A 20,833-nucleotide genomic window follows, 5' to 3' on the forward strand; every position below is an offset into this window, starting at 1 on the left:
AAGGAGATAATATCCATCATTCAGTTAAGAGTGGGCTTTTTCTTTGGCTCAATTGTTATAATGACTGTCTCTTCTCAAATAGATGGCTTCAATGACACTCGTAACAAGACATAAATTCATAAAGATAATATTCTGACTAGCCTGCAAGAGAAGAAATCTGTGTTGATTAAAAACAATTGTCTTCTGTTAAAAAGGTGCACTCACCAGGAAGCTGGTACTTCTGTGGTTTTTAGTATGTTTCATTAATTTCTGAACTCAAGTAAAAGTCCGGATGGACTGCAAACTCTGGATTTCCTTCTTGATACATTTTAATGGTGTGTTTCAACAACAGTTCAGACTGTAATGCCCAATGTGTCATACAAATTATTAAAAAATATTCTGCGGGGAAAACATATATTCCACTTCACATTTTAAAATACAAAGTGTTTTACAAACCATATAAAGTGGATCATATTTGTAAACACAAATCCAGAAGGCCCAAGGAGATGATACTGTATACTATATACTATTAGACTGAAAGGATAGCTATCAGTCAAAACCTTGATTAATCATATTTTCTCCTATTATTGTGGTAAAGGTGATTAGAACAGATCAGGAGCAGATTTTGGACCAGCACCAGGGAAATTCTTCACCAAACCAGAGCCCCCTGCAGGATGGTGTTATTAAGGTTTACCGACTCATCTGTTGGTGCTGCATATTGTCTGCTCTACAGTATTTTAACATTTCCAGTAATTGTAATAGTTGTAGTAATTGTGTTGGTTTGCTAAAATCTAATCCAGATATTTCTCATTTGGGTTCTGTTTTGTATTTTTCTTCAATTTACAATTTAAATTGAGATAATGTGTAAAACTATGAACCGCAAAAGGCAAGGACATTTACTCTCCAAAAACATCTAAAAAATACAGTACTGGTGTGCGCTTTTTGGTATAAGATATTTAGGTCTTTTCTGCATTCTAGGAAGGGCAAAAATACACATAATGACTGGATGCAGAAGGGTACTCTGTCATTAAAAAGCACTTAAAGTGCCGCATGAAGCATAATGGCTTTTGGACACACTACATGCAAATAATACGCCACTGACGGTGAATGTAATTATCAAGAGATGATTCAGTTTAATAAAGGCCCACCTTCCAGTATAATCAGGATTCATATAAAAGCTGTATTAGATCTTTTTTACAGTATATAATTCAAATGTAAAAAAAAAAAATCAAGCATTTGTACTTTAACAATTAAAGGCAGTTATTGTAATATAAATGCACGTATACACACCTATTACATTGTTTTTTGCATCTCTCCTATAACACTATAAAATCTGGCAAAGCTACATTTGTGATCTATATGAACTGAGAGTGTTATGTGGTGGATGGATGTGACAATAAGATGTTCCTATGAGTCAGAGTCCTCCTCGTCGTAGTAGCGGTTCCTCTTGATTATATCCTCTGCACTCAGCTCCTCGGCATCACTTCCTTCTTTGTCCTCCTCCCAGAAGCCCACATCCTGGGAGGCGCGGTTCTGTTTTGGCTGGAGAGGTGGAGAGGGGGACGGTGAGATGTCCGGGGAGATGCTTCTAAGAGAGCCTTCTTCTGCCGCCATCTTCTCTGCTGCTGCCTCTCCTTTCTGTACTTCTCTTACTTCTTGTCCATCGGTCTCCACGTCCTCCTCGCCTGCATTTGCGGCGTCTTCGCTCGGTATTTGAGGCTTCGTCTTCTCTTTCTTTTCCTGCTGAATCTCTGGCTTGTTTTCTTTGGGTGGTTCTTCAAATTGGTGTTTTTCTTCGAATGATGTTTTCCAATCCAGCAGGGATTTGAGAGGGCGGCGAGGTTCCTTGGGTACCAGACTGGCTGCGGGGCTGGGTCTAACTGCGATTGTAAAAGGGCGACTGCGCTCCTTTAGAGAAGAGCTCCTCCTCAGGCTCTTCAGTTCAGCCCGCTCTGTGCTCTGGAAGGATGAAGCCACCTCGTCTCCTGGGGGCCACTTGGCTCTCCAGGGTCGGCCTGAAGAGACTCCCTCCGTGACTGGACTGAGTGCTTCTGTCCCAGAGGGGCCCTCGCCAGCCGGCGGAGGCCAGGCGACCCTCAGCCTGCGTTTCTCAGCTGGCTTCTCCATACATTCAAGCTGCTCATCAGACCTGGTACGTGTCTGCACACGTGTCTCCAGTAAGGCTGTCAGGTCTGTAACCTTAACCTGTGGGGATGTTTCCATAGCCGGGGTCTCCTCTTTGTCTGAGACGCTCTCAGCTGGACGGGTCACCACTGCTGCTGCTGGTACCTCTTTTTCCTTTGGCGTCACCGGTTCCTCGTCTTCCTCTCCTTCAGCTCGAGGCTCCCAAAGCTCCTTGTGAGGCCGATGGCCAAAGCCCTCGTCGTAGTTGCCTTTAGCTTTGAACAGCTGGCTGAAATGGGGCTTGCAGTAGACGTTGCCATGCAGAGAGGCGTAGTTCCCAAGACTAGAAATACAGAGAGAGTAGCAAAGATATTATTCTGCACATATCCCACTGAGGAGGCATTTTAAAATCAAATCAAATGAATGAAAATTCAGGACATATGCAACAACTAACCTGAGCGTTGTGCTGCAGTGAATGCAACGGAAGCAACTTTTGTGGTAGACGTGCTGAAGAGCCACCAGTCTCTCCAGCGGGTACACCGTCTTCAGACAAGCGATGCACGTCTCCCTCACCGGGGGGCTGAACTTCTAAACACAATAACAGCAACGTATATCCATAATTAATAAGGGTTGAAATTTGATTTTTCTTTTGATGATTCATGCATGTCTCCTGCTTGTGATGACTAACTCACCCTGGATGCTTTGGGTTGCTCGCTGCTCTCCCCTGAAACAGACGAAACACAATAAAGGGCAATCAAACCAAACTGTATCTCATTCTGGATGCCAAAGTTATTTGAGTATATTAATATTGTAGTTAATGTTATATTTCCCATTTTATATTACAGGTAATACTGTATCAAGAACATTAATGTGGGAACTCGTCCTTGGAGTATCCGCTAAGTCTCACCGTTGCACTCAGGTGCAGCAATGAGTTTCTGATTTACTGGTGCAGATGTTTTTGGAACAGGCACCTCTGGAGTCAGACCCTGGAGGGAAACAAACACCCGTATCAACTGGCTGTTACATAATGAACTGTTGTGTATTTTTCCCTATTTATGGTGTAGGCAGGAAGGATGTAATTAAAGAAAAAGGAAGACGTCAAAACAATGAACAAACGGTAGCATTAGTGGGGAGATCTGCAGAGAAAGTATGTAAGAATGTAAATCACCAATGCAACATGTTGCCTTCATTACTACATGTCAATTTTACTTTTGGCTTGTTAACAGATTTGATCGGAGCTCAGTCATCTTAAAGCCTAGTGCATGAGAATTAACTTATTTCAGAACATTTTTGGTGTCAATCAAAACCAGTGTCAAGGTGTCAACTATATTATTTTTTAATGTGGGAGCAAACTCAAATAATCTGGGAAATACTGTGATGATCACTGAGTTTTTTTTTTTTTTGGATCACTTATCTATTTATTTACTTTTTTGCAACAATTATTGATTATTGGGAAGTTTCTTAATTCCCATTAATTAGAAAAGACATTTCTTATTTAACAATGCAATAAATTAGGGCTGCAACTACCGATTATTTTCATTGTTGATTAATCTGTCGATTATTTTCGCGATTAATCGATTATTTGTTTGGTCTATAAAATGTCAGAAAATGGTAAAAAATGTTGATCAGTGTTTCCCAAATCCAAAGATGACGTCCTCAAATGTCTTGTTCTGTCCACAACTCAAAGATATTCAGTTTACTGTCATGGAGGAGTAAAGAAACCAGAAAATATTCATATTTAAGAAACTGGAATCAGAGAATTCTGACTCTTTTTTTTTCTTAAAAAATTACTCAAACTGATTAATCGATTATCAAAATAGTTGGTTATTAATTTAATAGTTGACAACTAATTGATTAATTGTTGCAGCCTACACAACAAGTAGTTATATAAAAATCAAAGATTTTTTATTGATGTGTGAAAACAATATATTAAAACTGTCCCTTTGATAAACTGCGATCAAAATTACTTTATTTAGGATTAAGACTATTGGCCTTTAAAAACACCCACTGTTAACCTCTAATTTATAAAACACATTAAAAACTCTCTTTTTGTGGTTTTGAATATTTCTTTTTACAAAAGTTTAATATTTCATTCATATTTTAGAGATTATATTTTTGTAGTTATATGATTTGAACTGTATGAACTTACAGAGCGCTTGGCGCCTTGTTTAGAAACAGCAGCCTGGTACTTGGCCATCTTCTCCCTCATGTTCGTCGACTCCAACACTCTGTCAAGCACAGACTGACCTAAAGCAGAAGAGACAATCACACTTTATACTTTTACTGTATTCTGCAGTAAACTCACATGAAAACTACGTCTACAATTCTCTAAAACTGCAAATGATATCTCTTCGGTTTAAAAGTATTATTCATGATCCAGTTGTGGCTCGTACTATTGTGTTCCCAGAAACAAAACTGCTTGTAACTCAGTAGTTTTGACATTAAAGTTTAGCACTTAGGAGATGACAGTTAATTTAATTCTCTGTATGGCATCACCTTCACAATGATGTACAGAGCCTCAGTTAATCAGTCAAAGGACTGTGTGTATTTATGTGTGTGTTTGTCTTTACCGCCATGTTGGTCCATGTCCTCAGATGAAGTACTGCGTATACGTGTTGTCTTGCCTCCCTGTGAGAGGAAAATGATTGGTGGAATCAGTTCATAAAACTGGGGCTATAAACTCATATGTGCACCAAGAATGTGCAACACCATCCCTGTTTCCTATCCTAGCTTTAGTTTATGGGATTTATCAATCATGACATTTGTTTATCTGCAACATCCATCAATTCTACAAAGCTTTAATATCGTTCAGCCAAACAAACTATAACTCTTACATTCTCATAAAAAAACGGCCCTTTGCATTTACGTTTCTGTATTTGATACAAGGTTTTTAAGACCACCATGCTGCTGTGATGGGAAGGCCATAAGAGATTTTGATGCAATAAAGTGGACCTACATAGAAAATGTAATTTTACTCATCAGTATTGTTCTGGAGGTTTTACAGCAATGGACAGAATAGATTTTTACTAAAACAACATATTGTGAAAGTGGTTCAGTTTGTGTGTGATTTAATACTAAAGGATACTATTTTAGCCTCTGGCAATTAGTGTAAAGGGTCGTGCCTAGAAGGTAACCCACAAGTTGGGAAATTCTCACATGACGGTTAAGGTTAGGCATCGACCTTGAATAGTTATGGTTAAGATAGGTTGTCGGGCAGCGAGTCTCGCATGATTTATTGCAAGTTTTTGCAAGATTTAGCAAATTTCCGGGTTACCTAATACACACAACCAGTGTAAAGGTGAAAGAGAGTGTCAGAAATTCTAATTATTTCTGAGAGAAAGATATTCAGGTTAAACTACAAGATTAACAGCTGGTATGTGAGACGCTGCCTGTCCTGTTTCCCACATGGATATATCACAAGCCACAAGCCGACTGGTGTAAAAGCATCCCAACCAGGTCAGCACTGTGTTAAGGAACATGAGCAGTACCTTCAGTGTAAAACTGATAGAAGATATGAAGCGGTTGTGTCCTCATAAAATTATAAAAATATAGCTAAAGCCACAGATTTTCAAATCAACTTAAAATATCTTCCATTGTTTCAGGTATTGTCCAGAATATTATTTTTGACAGATGTACAGCTTCAGAGACTCTATACCTTAAATCCTGTTATAGTAAGTAGACATAGTCACTGGTTTGTGAACTGCCGTTTTGAAGCCTCAAGTTCGGCATTTTGGCTGTCGCCATCTTGGTTCTTCGCAACCAGAAGTGAGAGGGTGGAGCTAAGTACTACCGAACTCTGAATAAGACATTTTTAGGTGACCGAAATGTTACAATTAACTTTCCTGAACTGAAAACACACTGTGAAAGGGTTAAAGCTCTAAGATGAAAACACAGACAACACCCAGACCGGACAACGCCGTGGTAGCGACTTGTCAATCACAAGGTAGCCACGCCCTAAAGCATACCCTGCTTTATGGTCTATTTGACTCTAAATGGGACCATAATTTACTAAATGAACATCATGCTGTATTGAAGAAGACTTGAAACTAGTGATTGAGACCATAAACTCATGTTTACAATGTTTACTGAGGTAATAAATCAAGTGAGAAGTAGGCTCATTTTCTCATAGACTTCTATACAATCAGACTTCTTTTTGCAACCAGAGGAGTCGCCCCCTGCTGGCTATTAGAAAGAATGCAAGTTTAAGGCACTTCAGCATTGGCTTCACTTCTCAGACCCGGAGGTTGCCAACTGATCCTGACTCAAACTACAGGCTCCATGTCAGCAACACTTCACTAAAGATAAACCAAGTCTAGTACGAGAGTCTCCTGTTATTACCATTGGCCAGTTTGATCTCAGTTTAAATTATCACGCATCTGCATGGACAGCCACCAACATGCCTTTGACCTGCAGTCCAAAGCACCAAAACGATTCCACTGCACTTTACTAAAAGAACGAGCTTTGTATGTGCCCACGTGTCACCAACTCTAATGAATAAACCAGACCGTTTCTCTCAGCAGTTATCCTGCACACACACCAGTGGAAAAGACTTTTGGCCAATTCAAATAGCCCATTCCTTCAGGCTGCTTCACTGGTCTGTGGAGTCCTGTTGTGCCACCATCTTCCACGTAAACACAAGCTGCATTATAAAGCACTCAAAGCTTCAGTTAGACGAGGACACGGGTGCACTAACCTGCAGTACTTGTGTTCACTGAATAAGGAGAAATTCAACCTTTTCAGCCAGTATTGACAGAGCGAGTGTTACAACACTCCTGGTCGACCCTGTAAATGTTCACCAGCAGCTTTTTTACTTCTTCTTTCCTAGCGGTGACGTAATGCTGTTAGTCATACTGTTAAGCATTTTAAGAGAGCTGGAGACACCATATCAAAAGTGACAGTTAAGTGAAAAAGGACACGAGTCACGAGGGTTGTGTTCACTTGGTGTGATGACTGCTGCATTTACACCGAACCGCACAATGTGACCTAAAAACTGGAAAACCAAAACCTAAAACCGAAGCCCAGAGGCCTGTACTACGAAGCGAATTCAACATACCATGGGGTATCTTCTTGTTTATCTGGCTTAACTAGCCCTAACAAATGAGATCCTGCTAAGCGGTCCTACGAAGGTGGTTATCATCTCGGTAACTCAACCGAGGGTTTCTCAATCTGGCTATGAGCGCGTTCACATAAACGGGGCGCTGTTTGCAGCATAGGACCAATCACAGACACAAACAAGTCTGTCAGCAGAGCGGCACATTTTACAAACGAAGTGCAAACTATAATATTAATCAAATACGAAGAAGTTAAACACATAATCCAGACTAAAATTAACACAATTAAAGCTGCCAAATGCAGGAAGGACAGCTGGCAAAAGAAAAAAATGCAGATGTGTGAATGGGTAAATTAACAGACTTATTAATTTAACGGAATACTCAAAAGTTAGATATAGTCGTCTAGATGGGGCAGTGATGTATAAATAGCTTTCAGAAGTGTAATTTGGCATGTATGACTATTTCAGCCTTCTTTATGAAACGGACTTGAGAAAATTAATATAAAAACATAATTCAAAGCAGTAAACACCCACAGCATACAGCCAGCTGTTTATGATTTACACTTCTTCGTATTTGTGTAATATTATCATACGATCTGCAGAAACAAGCTTTGATTGGTCAGTAGGGGAGTGATTTTATACGAGTTGATCTCTTATCTGGAGCATAACCTGCCCCGGAGCAGGTTAGCTGTTCAGCATAAGTTACCATGGTGATCTACCCCGGTAAGAAGTGAACCACCGTCATAGGACAGAAAACCCTGAGTTAACCCTGAAGTTACATCGCTAAATGCAAATCCTGCTTCGTAGTACAGGCCTCAGGACTGTTTGTAAATCCAGAATACACACTGTGCCTAATGTAAAGTGAGATAACGCCAGTTGCTCCTCAGAGGTGATCCTCTGTCTGAAGAAAGAAACGGCCCTGGGTCAGGAATGTTCCTGCATTCCTCTGTTATGGAAGGTGAAGAGAGGAGGGCTTGTTGTTTTGGGCTGAGAGGGAGAGACAGAGATGGTTGGGGGGGGACGGGACGGGCCAAAAACCAGGTGGAACACGACGTCTTCAGAAAATACAGGGAACAGAGAACACTAGGAAGAATATGAAACACATAACTATGCTAGTATTTAAGGTCAAAGAAAGGAGCTCGGCTTTAACTGTTATTGCTGGATGGAAAAGTTATCATTATGGTGACTTCTTATTTTTCTTTCACATGTGAAACTAAACTAAACTAATTACATAGTCCCAGACAGCGTTGCCAGATAATTATCGTATTTGTACGATCATTTTGCCCTCTGTCTGATGTACGATAAACAAGGCCGAAAGTGCCATAATGTACAATAATTTCACCATTTTGTGATGCTTACAAATAGTAGTTGGTTTCATTTCCGGATCTATCCTGCGTCTGTGTTTACGCTTCTCTTTCTCTCACATGACCTCTTTCCAGCCAATCATGCTTGGTGTAGGCTACGATGTTGATGAACGTGACTCGCAAGCACGGCTGTCGTTCTCTCCCTCCGGCTGCTCGACGCTCATTTGAGAGTTTGCAGAAGATATAGCTTTGAATGCACCAGTTTATTTATTCATTTTTTAGTTATCTTATGGCCTCAACTGTCTTCATGCAGAAAATTAACAGGCTTCCAATCATGCTGTCTTGTTATTTAATTTTGTAATAGTAAGCTATTAGTTTTTTTACGTTTAAAAAAAACTAAAACTTTGTGGGTAGATTTGTAGGCTTGTCAAAAAGTTATTAAAATACATGTTTTGTAAAATTATTACACATTTATGCCTATTTGTTTTCGTGATTATGTCTCATGTACGATAATCATCCTCAAAATACGATAATTTTAAGCCTCTGGTACGATATTTAACTATTCCCATCTGGCAATTCTGTTCCCAGAGTCACAATATAAATAATATTACTAATTACTGTGTTCTGTTTAGTTTAATATCTCCTGTCAGGCTGGATAATTAGTGCAAGCCTCATAACGTAAATGAGGATCTAAGTGGTTAAGATAATGCTGATTAAAGCCGCTTCATGTTACGCAACATAAAGTTAACCGCATGAGAAAAACATTCTGCCTTTTTTCTCAAGAGGGGTTCAGAAAATGTGTTTTACAGGGCTGACCAACATCAGAGCAGTAAATCTCAACCATCAACATTGTGGTGCTTGAAACGTGGCCAGTAGATGCACAGCATTCGCAAAGCATTAATGCAAACAAATATGATCTCAATTAATGTCTGATGTATGCCCAAACTGAGAACTTTTGTGCCAGATTTGTAGATACTTAAATAATGTATTAATGAATATATTGAGAGGACATCCTAGTGCTTGGAAATCTGTGTCTCAAATGTATCAGAAGAAGAAGCTGCCAAAGCAGAAAACAATCTGATCTCTCTGTAACATGTCATGTTGCTTTTTCATACGTCGGTGGACTACTTTGCCTAATCTTTGCAGGCCTTTAGACCACGATGGAAACGCAGACAAAAATGGGCTGAAGGAACCTTTTAGTTCCTTGAAAAGTAGTCCCGGGACTAAAATGACAAGGAACATCTTGGTGGAAACCCGGCTTACCTTGCCCATGTTGTCCTCTCCCCTCTCAAACTTCATCTTCAGGTTGTTCAGTGGCACGCTGGCTTTTTCATAAGAGGCACGGGGGCTGGTTGGAACTTGCTCTTCAAGCTTGTCAGGTCTTTCACGGTGTGTCAGCTGATCCCCGTCCATCCCTCTCTGCTCTTCACCTTCTGGAGCTGCTGCGGACTGCTGGACACGACTGGCTGTAAACTGACCTCCCTGAGCGGTCGGCAGGCCGGGGCTCTTTAACGGAGGACAGGGCTCGATGATAGAAGCAGGCCTGGACAGAGCAAGAGGCCGGCTGCGAGAGCTGGACTGGCTGGGAGGCGGGACGGTAGAAGGCTTGTTCTGTGCCTGCTCCCAGCGCTTCTTCAGAGCGCTGAGGTTGCCGGTTCGCAGCGAGGGTGACGCAACCTCAGAAGACTGTGAGGAAGACAAGAGATTAACAAAAAGTGAAGATAATGAATGAATAAATTCACAAACCAATCAAAAGCAACAGTCTGTTCTTCTTCTTGTCATTACAGCCTCATTTAAAACAAGTATTTCCATTTGGCAACAAACATCTACAGTACTAAACACGCAGCTTAAAAGCCCAATTCAGAACGACGGAGTAGAGGAAATGCCAGAATGTGAGCCTGGCTTCACTGACAGATTAGGTGAACAGCTGTTCAAAGCTGGTCCAGGAAGCAGATGTTTTGCTGCGGCCGCTGAAGGCAACGATTGGCTCAAGATGGAAACAGCAGGGCTGAGCATGTAGACAGTCGCATTCCTTTCCACGCGACAACTTCACCTTTCCCAAAAAACACACTGAGGAGGGCTCTGTTCACCACTCAGCCGGTCATGACAATAAAACATAGTGAGCAGCAAACAGAACAACAGGAGGCACATTACTGCCGTGTGACCTCCGGGAACTTCCTTAATTATGAAAGAGGAATGACACGTTGAAGAAAGAGGATGTGGACATGTTCATAAATCACTCTCATATAAGTAAACTAATCAACTAATAAATCTTAGAACACATTGTGAGCTTTTGTAGGCAAGCCTCCCAGCTGACTTGAGGTCAGTGGGAAACATTTAAACACTATTATATTATGAAAACCACAATTCCACAAAAAAACAAATTTAAACTTAATTTAAAGATTATTAGAGATGAAAAACAAACAAAAACACACACTTAACTACTGTATTAGTACATCATACTAAATCTACGAATAAGTTATATGAACATCCACAAACACAGACAAACAAACAAAGACGAAATAAATAAGAACATAAGAATAAAGAAGTGAACAAAAGGGACAAAACCCCCAAAGTGCACAAAAAAACGCACAATTACTGTCTTTGTGAGGCAAGTCCAGGGTGAGCGGAGAGGACTGGACAGTGACAAGATTGTTCCCGTTTTTTAAAGCAAAAGACAAAAAGAAAAAGAAACCTCTGTGAATGCGTGTTGGAGAACCCAAATGAGGTGTAACCACAACTTGACAGCAAGGAAAGTGAGAGTCCTTTGGTTGGTCCTTCTTTACAGGTCAGTGTGCTGAGAGACGGAGCTCTCCCAGATGTTAGCAGCTACACAAAAACCTACTCGTAAGAGCTAGTCCAGCCCCTTTAACAGCCGGAAAGTGAATGAGAGAGAGAGAGAGAGAGTCAGAATAGCTAGGAAACCAGAGCAGGAAATGATACATTCAGGGAAAAGTTAACTCTTTGTTCGCTGTGTTTGTGGCTTTGACATTTTTTCCACTCACAATGATATCTGAAGATAACCGCACTAAAAAATGTGTCTACATCGCACTTATTTTCACAGACTGGCACAAAGGTTTTTTAGATGAGGCAAAGAAAATGACACAAAATACTGAATACACACCAAGATGGAGGGAAAAATACCGGGACAATAAAAGAACAAAAGCCATTAAAAATGAAAGCTGAATTGCTAGCCGTCACAGAGTTTTATAGATACTTTTAAACACTATTCAGAGCTCAGATACTCTACTAGATACTCTACTAGATACTCTACTAGATACTCTACTAGATACTCTACTAGATACTCTACTCTACTCTCACATCTACTGTTCCACAAAAAACAAGCTCTACTGACAGATGATAACTTGAGTCCACATCAGGGCAGCGTCAGAAGACACATACCACACAATTACAAGGAAAGCATTCATCAAGCAAGCAATTCATCTTGGGGGTAGGGGTGTAAGAAAATATCGAATATCGCGATGTTATGTTTTGTGATACTGTATCGATTCTCAAAAACACTGCATCGATTTTTAATTAATAGTTTACATGCAAAAATTAACTCAGTCAAAGCTTTATATCATTTGCAAAGAGATGCGTCATCATAGACATGAACGAGCATCGATCAAAACAGTGAGGCGACACACGTCAGCTAAAACCACAATTATCACTCTATATTTCGCCTGCCTAGCAGTAATGTTAGCTGACCAGGCGAAGGTCTCTCCATGAATCACTGCTGATCCTGTGTTTCCTGCTTCAGCCTCTGAGAAAAGCAGCAAATGTTCTACAGCTGTTTTGATTAATCAATTAGTTGTCAACTATTAAATTAAACGGCAACTATTTTGATAATCAATTAATCGGTTTGAGTTTTTAAGAAAAAAAATTTGAAACTTCTCTGATTCCAGTTTCTTAAACGTGAATATTTTCCGGTTTCTTTACTCCTCTATGACAGTAAACTGAATATCTTTGAGTTGTGGACAAAACAAGACATTTGAGGACGTCATCTTGGGCTTTCTAATTAATCGACAATGAAACTAATCGTTAGTTGCAGCCCTAAAAACTTCTCATGTTGTATCTATGTAATTTATCTAATGGACTAATCGTTTAACTGTTGTGTTTGAAAAGTCCCCCCCTGCCCCCAACTCCCCCTCACCCACACACACAGACAGACAGATGGTCTTTTGCGCTGCTCATTCAAACTTGTGTTATCCTCTATTTGAACTAGACTCCCGTATCCCTGTAATAGTGTCATTATCTCATATCCATACACACTATTGGTTCCTGAAAATGAAGAATCAATCACCCTGACATGAATATAAAGAATGAACCTGATAAACTGAACTTGTGGACAGAAATTTGCCTTCAGAGCATCTTTTCTATTCTTTGAACGCAGCATGTAAGTAAGTAACACATACAGTACATTCATATCACGTTTCTACTGGAGTAAAAAACAAATAATGCCTTCTTGTAACTGTCATTACCAACCACATCATTAAACAAAGGAGTTAACAGGCTTTTAAAGCAGATGGTTCACAAACTGGTAAACACATTTCATTAAGCACATTCACAGAAACATTACCTTATATTTCTCCATGGCATTAGCTGATCAGTTACCCATTTAATCTCTGTCCTGCTTTGTTTATGAGTCTTTCACACTGACAAAGCAGCTAACCTACAGTTGGAGCCACAAAGAGCATTTCAAGGGGATTACACCAAAGTAGGATTATGGGTTTGATAGCCTGCCCATCACAACAAGTGGCCAATGAGAGGTCAGCCGAGACAAGACATTTGGCCCGGACAGACACTGTGTTGGCATGGTGAATGTGTGTGTGTGTGTGTGTGTGTGTGTGTGTGTGTGTGTGTGTGTGTGTGTGTGTGTGCAGTAATTATCTTAGCACCAGCAGCTACTGAGCAAATGGAGCAAGACATGAAGCATACACACCCTTCATTAAATCATTTAGTTTGCCAGGAGAGGCTTATCAAAATGCTGTAAACAAGATGTAGATTTTCATGTGAGAAACTTTGTACACGACTAGTTCATAAACCCCAAGAAATAAAATGTCTGAAGCATCCTTTACATACTTACTCCTTTTTTCTTCTCGGTGTTTGCCACCTCAGCAGCTCTCTGATACCTGAGAGACACAGAAACAACAGTGACCTCTGGTGACTCAGAACAAAAACATCAAAACAAGAATTGTGCCATTTCTTCTTTCAAGAACCTTGCAAGGCGTTCAACGCTGTGAAAACTACGATTTTTAAAAATATTTTTTAGATCTTAGTTTGTTTGATTTTATTTTAGCTCGCAGCTTGTTTACATATAATTTCAATTTAGTTTCAGTTATAATTCTTAATTTTTTAGAGGGTCATATTTTTTAGATTGAATGACAAATTGAGAAGATGTATTCTTTATGCATTTTAAACATGCACCGTTTGATACAAAATAATAAATCAAGGGCTGTCAAAGTTAACGCGATAATAACGCCTTAATGCAAATTTGTTTTAACGCCACCAATTTCTTTCACGCATTAACGCAATCGATCTTTCGGAGGTTGTATCGGGCTCAGTTTTTACAGCTAGAGTGAAGATACTGGTATCCTATGAAACTAGAAAAACCTAAGGAATCCATTGGTATCAATCATGTCATACTAATTTGTTGCAAAGGAGGCTAAATAACGCTCCAAACTTACACTACATTTTTGAGAGGAAAAACTAGCATGGCCATTTTCAAAGGGGTCCCTTGACCTCTGACCTCTAGATATGTGAATGAAAATGGGTTCTATGGGTACCCACGAGTCTCCCCTTTACAGACATGCCCACTTTATGTTAATCACATGCAGTCTGGGGCAAGTCATAGTCAAGTCAGCACACTGACACACTTTGATTAATTTGCAATTAATCAAAATCAACTCTGGACAACCATGCGATTAATAATGATTAAATATTTTAATCGATTGACAGCCCTAAATAAATCATAAAAATATTGAGAGGTAATTTTCTATACATCATCAGCTCAGTTAAAAGGTTAATCACTTGTTTTCTGGCTGCAGAAATTAAACGCACAAGCAGACTCAACAACAGTCTAATAACTGAAAAAACACTGATGGAACTGGAAATGTAATTAAGGTTCAAGAGGGCTAAACATGATAACGTTATCTAGAAATGCATTTATTATAATTTTTTTCATATTACAGATAGTTTTCCAAGTGTAAATTAACAACAAACATGACTTAAAACCAGGTGTTACTCACCTAGAGAAGCGTTCAGCGAGGGCATTGTTTCTCCCTCGGCCACTGAGTGACAGCTCCTTCGCAGTGACACGCAGGGACTGTGCCGCCCAGGCCCGTCGATTGAATGGACCGCTTTCCATCTCTGGCAGCTATCTCGATACCTGAAATACAAACACAACCATTAGCCATGTTCATTACTACACCTGATTGTAACTCTTCACTTCTAAATTATTTCTCAAACTTTTGACTTGCTTCTTAGCAAGATAATAAAATTCTCCTCTTCATCCTCAAGTCTGCATGTGTTCACCAGTCTACTTTTCATTTGACAGAAAATGTGAGTCCAGGTTTGTGCATGTAGTTGAACTACCCAGGGCTGCAACTAATGATTATTTTCATTGTCGATTAATCTGTTGATTATTTTCTCAATTAATCGATTAGTTGTTTGGTCCAACAAATTTCAGAAAATTATGAAAAATGTCAATCAGTGTTCTCCAAAGCCCAAGATGACGTCATAAAATGTCGTATTTTGACTTTCTTTCTTTAAAAAAACAAGGCAAAAGTGAGCATGGCTCACATACCCCCGCTCACTGCTTGACCCCTACTAAAGTAGGGCCAAAGGTTTTGCCCCTTTGGAATTAATGGAATCACAGTTTTCTGCCAAAATTTCAAAAATGTTGGGTACCCAGGACTTCTAACCCCCAAAAGGCACAACTAGACTCCAATGTCAACCATCATACCAAATTTGAAGTACCTAAGTTAAATAGTTTCCGAGTTCTGCTCCAGAAACGAAAGTGTGACACGCGAACGGACAGAAGGACGGACGCTCTATATACCCCCAACTACGTTGTTGCAGGGGTAAAATTACTCAAATTATCAAAATAGTTGGCCATTAATTTAATAGTTAACAATAACAACTGATCAATTGTTGCAGCTCTAGAACTATCTGCTGTCTGAGATCACTGATGTGCAAGTTTGTAAGATGCTCTCCATGTGTTTACCTCTTATCACAACCCAACTTCCTGACATACATACCACAGAGTGGTTGCTCATATATGTGATCATGCAACTATGCATGCAAACAAACAGGTCGAAATGTTCAAACTTGCCCTCCGGCTCGTGCCGCATGATTGCAAAATGGAAACGCAAGAGTGCGAGCACGTTATCATTACGAGAGGTAAACTCGCCACGGGCAACATTCACAAAAGACCAGAGAGGAAAGCAGTACACTGTATAACACACAGTCTTTCTTTGACTTCACTCAAACAAACAAACAAACCCACACTTAAATAAGTACTACAGACGGATGATGAGCCTCTGATGCAGTTTATGTGTCTGGAGACCATGAATCCCCCTTTTAGTGCTCAGACAGTATATTATAACCATGTGTTTAAATCACCACTGTGCGCAGCTGATAGACCTAATAATCATTTCTCTTACTGTCTGGGCCTTTTCACTCAGGTGCACCGATTACATCACCACTCAGATGCAAAGCGACACTGGTGACAAGTAGTGTGAGGACTTTGGACTGAACTGAATTTCAACACAGCCCTGATTTAAAAAAAATCAACAACTGTAAAATGCAACTACACATCTGACTGTATCACCTACACTGTTACCTGTTTAGATATTTATAACATATTAATAATATGTAATAATTTAATGTAATTAATTAAATCTACTGTCAGGCTGGTGTTTGTATTTCTAGATGGGCGGATACGGATAGTTAGACACAACACAATGATATGTAGGATGGTCCACTGCTCAATAGGCCTCTTACAGCTTCGGGGCTGTTTACTGTTGCTACAGGTTTTGAGGCCTGATGGGCAAGTTAGCTAACCTTGTCTATGGATTAGGGTTAGGGTCTATCTGTGTATAGGTTTTATTTAATGGACCTGGTTTTAAGCACAAAAAAATGAACTTGATGACCATGCTGAAATCATTGTCCTTTCTACCATGTTAGTCCTTTTGCAGGACCAGCATGCGCTGAAAGACAGACAGGTAGGGACACACCCTGAACAGTTCTCAGGAGCTATTAACACAGGTGGACTGAGTCTAGAGTCTTTTGCATATCCTCAAATATGTTGAAGGAAGCCAGAGCAACTGAAGAAAACAGAGACAACACATGAACTCCGTGCAAAAAACGATATGGGTTGAGAATCAAAAACTCAAACTTTGTCTCACTCGTGCAAAAGTGCACAGAGAGAGTAGCAGAGCTGCTGAAAATCAATACATAGCAGGAAATGTTTGGGATTTAAATAAGGAGTAGGGTGGGGTCATAGCATGCTTTTCCTGTATGTGAAAACAATCTTAGTGCTTTACATGGTTGTCTTTTGTGTGACCTAGTTTGGAAACCTCAGAGTAAAACATTGTCTTCTATTATTACCAATTTATCTCACTGATTAGGACATGTAGGTCACTATTCAAATTAAAATAGAAACTGCACAAACCACAATTTGTAACACATTTAAGTTCCCATCTACCACATGTGCAAAACCCTTTGCAAGTCCAACAGATGATAGATAGATTTGCAATAATTGGTTTAGTTGTTAATGAAACTTCTTCATTATAGGATTTAGAGGTACAGTTTGCATAACTATTATTAATTAACATTTTAACATGTTTGTATGACAACAGGTACATTTAATCTTTTATAAAATTGCCACACTATCAGCTTCACATTGCACTATTTGCTTTACCTTCCCACCTCTGATGCCATTAATTTGGGAGAGAGAACATTTATTAAATCCTTAATCAGAGGTAACTATTAACAAAATGTAAATAAAGGTGGCCCTGTTTGTTTCAGCCTGCATAGGGTGAGGTAGCTACACTGCAAGTGGAGCCTAAAAAACACCACAGGTTATGTGATTAATGAGCTTTTGAAATCTGATAATCTAAACAGCAGCATTGAGCTTCATCTCCATCACCTTGTTATCAGTGAAAGGTGCGTACTGACCTTTAACCTTCGCTTTAAAGCCAAGTTTTCCTTAACAACAAGTAACCAGAAGAACACCAGATACAGTATGACTCATGAGTATAAGGAGGAGTCCACATTGCTTAACGCATGATTGAGCCAAGACGCAATTCTTATTAAAACAAAAAGCACAAAATATGTTGTTTGTATGGAAAATAATTGAGTTTGACCAGAAGAATCAATAAAACAATTTGTTGAAGATTGCTGCTCAGAGGCCAACATGATATTTAATAAGAAGTTTAATGTTCAGGTAACACTGTAAGCCAGGTAGAGGACGTTTGTGGCATAAAAAAGCCAAATTGCAGCCTAATTATATGCTATACAGTGTATATTATATACTTTTATGTAATTTTGTTACATGTAAATTGTATTTAAATTGGGAAATATAAAGTGAAAGCATTAGCTTATAGCAGCTGGACTGGTTTGGCATCGATTATCTCGAAAAGACAAGAAGTCCTTTGAGAGCAAGACAGAGTATATATGAGCACGTGTCTTATTATAATAAAAACCAACCATCTAAACACCAACAAATAGCCTACAGACATACATTTGGTATTTTTTTTTCAAAATAGCTCGAGTTATTTACATATATTTTCACATCTTTGCTCCGAGTTTTGTCTTACCTGCGCGAACTTCCGTTGAGTCACTCCTTTAGTGGAACCTGGAGACACCTGACACTCTGCACACCGCCTCTGCGTCAGACAGACAGAGGGACAGAGGAGGGAGGTGGAGGGAACAGCAAGGTGACATGGGAGTGGAAGAGCTGGGTCATGTGATTTGATGCACCAATGACCTTAGGTGTTGCATTACCCCTACCTGGTACATTTTATGTCTGTGTGAGCACACCTATACCCACCCACCCAAATTCCTGAGAACAACAACAAGCCATACTCCTTCATTTTACAAGTGCAAAGAGAAATTCCGAGGAAGAAAACGAGAGAAAGCAAGCAGACACAGTGAACAACTCAGGTTTCTTCCACAGATCAGCATGATTCCTCAGAGACTGCCAATGCAGTGGTGCAGACAGAGATTGGTTGAACACTGGATTTATTTAAGATTCAAGATTCAAGAGTTTTATTTGAGTTTTATTTGCCATTTGCTCCTATAATAAGTACATTGGAATTCTGAGCAGTTTACACCGAGTCAGCTTTAAGAAAAAAAAAAAGGTAGAAAAGGCACAAGGTAATTACAGTACAAAATAAGTAGCACATTCAAATCAACACAATAAATAAATAAATTATTAGAATATAAAACGCCCTCAATGTAGTCAATAAATAAACTAAACTACCCTCTGCATAGGAACGATACCCTCAGAATACAAATATACAGTAAATGCTCCATGACCATGTCAAAAGAACTTGTAACTCTCAAAAATATTTAAAAAAAGAAATAATTAATATATTTCAGACAATTACACAGTGGAAGGCAGCATATTGCACAGCATTACAGTCCATTCAGTTCAGGTTTACTGTGTGTCAATAATGGTATGGAGGTGAGATGTGGGGTATTTGTGTCCCTCTTTAACATCCTTTGCCACAAGTCTTTTTGTAGGTTACATTAGAGAGATAGAGACAGATCTGAAGTGCTACATTTTGTAATAATAACATTACAATACTAGCCCACTACTAATAACTAATACTAATAACATTAATCATCATTATAAACTGTATTTATATAAAACCTTTCATTAACAAAATGGAGCTCAAAGTGTTTTACAACAAAAAAATTAGAAGTGAGCAGCAGACATACAAACAATACATTTAAAGGTCCAATATTATGAAAAATTAGATTTTCATTTTTTTTTTATTGTAGAGCAGGCTTAAGTCCTATATAAATACTGTGAAGGTATCGAAACAAGAGAAAGCAAGCAGACATTGTGAACAACTTAGGTTTCTTCCACAGATCAGCAGCTGATTCCTCAGAGACTGTCAATGCAGTGGTGTAGACAAAGTTTGGTTGAACACAGTGTATTTATTTAGGTTACATTATTAGAGAGATAGAGACAGATCTGAAGTGTTACATTTTGTAATAATAACATTACAATACTGACCTACTACTGATAACTAATACTAATAACAATAATCATCATTATAAACTTTATTTATATAAAACCTTTCATTAACAAAATGGAGCAAAGTGAGCAGCAGACATACAAACAATACATTTAAAGGTCCCATTTTATAAAAAAGTGAGATTTTCATGTTTTTTTTATTATAAAGCAGGCTTAAGTCCTTTATAGAACTGTGAAAGTATTGAAAACACTCAATCCACAGGGAAATACACACTTTTTTCAGAAACTCTGCATTTGAAACAAGCTGTCTTTTCTGCCCATTCGTGATGTCACGAATATACAATATTTAGACCCTTGACATAATTTTAAATGTAAATATTCTAAATGTGTCCCAGTTTATTCCTGGTTGCGGTGTATGTGAATGTCATCAGCTGACAGGAAGTACACATAGACCCAAGCTGTTGCCTAGCAATGCAATTCTGTTGCAATTCTGTTGCAATTCAGTCAAAATGCACTAAAATGGAGCGTTTCAGAGAGAGGGTAAATACAGGCATATTCAGGCTGACAGTATGAGGAAAATAAACTGTTTTTTGAACATTAGAGCATGCAAACATGTTCTAGTAGAAACAAGAAAATACAAGTATGAACCTGAAAATGAGCATAATATGGAACCTTTAAAAAGAGATCTCTGATTCAGACATGGTCAGAGGCGACAATGTAGGGACAAGTGTCATTACTTTACAACAAGCTACATTTTAACAAAGTGCCATGCTACCTTTGTGAGATTTTGCATTATTCATTGTTAAATGGGAATAAAAATAGGTTGTCGATGTGCATGGTGCGTTGAATGTTTGCATTACATTTGACTTCTAAATAAAGCCAGCTGGGTGGTGTAGTGAGAAGGGAGCAGTGGCGGTTTACGATGGGCCCTAGTGCACACTTGTTACTAGTTATAGGAAGCACACAGACACCATTAAAGGTATAATATGCAAGAATTAACTAAAAAAACAATGTATAGACTGAAAATAATCCCTCTCAATCATCGGTTATGCCCCACTAGAAGTGTGGTTGTGTCTGTTTCTGCAGAGACCCTGCAGCCCTCTGCCTGTATTTTCTCTTTTCTTATTATTTTTGCTATTCTTGGGACGCTTCTGGGCGTCTGCAAAC

The 20,833-nt window shown here is 39.1% G+C and overlaps 1 protein-coding gene across 1 annotated transcript; it reads right to left on the minus strand.

Annotated features, from left to right (window-relative positions):
* Positions 1 to 1,083: 1,083 nt before the first annotated feature.
* On the minus strand, positions 1,084 to 18,410 carry LOC141765890 (LIM domain and actin-binding protein 1-like). Its single transcript, XM_074632162.1, has 10 exons — positions 18,279 to 18,410; positions 14,706 to 14,845; positions 13,544 to 13,589; positions 9,721 to 10,143; positions 4,674 to 4,731; positions 4,253 to 4,350; positions 3,011 to 3,089; positions 2,796 to 2,827; positions 2,558 to 2,691; positions 1,084 to 2,446 (listed from the first exon to the last, which is right to left on the minus strand). Exons 2-10 carry the CDS (start codon positions 14,822 to 14,824, stop codon positions 1,387 to 1,389), a joined length of 2,049 nt encoding a protein of 682 aa, XP_074488263.1. The 5' UTR covers positions 14,825 to 14,845; positions 18,279 to 18,410; the 3' UTR covers positions 1,084 to 1,386.
* Between the last annotated feature and the right edge of the window lie 2,423 nt (positions 18,411 to 20,833).

The sequence above is a fragment of the Sebastes fasciatus genome, chromosome 1 (assembly GCF_043250625.1).
Source record: "Sebastes fasciatus isolate fSebFas1 chromosome 1, fSebFas1.pri, whole genome shotgun sequence".
NCBI lineage: Eukaryota > Metazoa > Chordata > Actinopteri > Perciformes > Sebastidae > Sebastes > Sebastes fasciatus.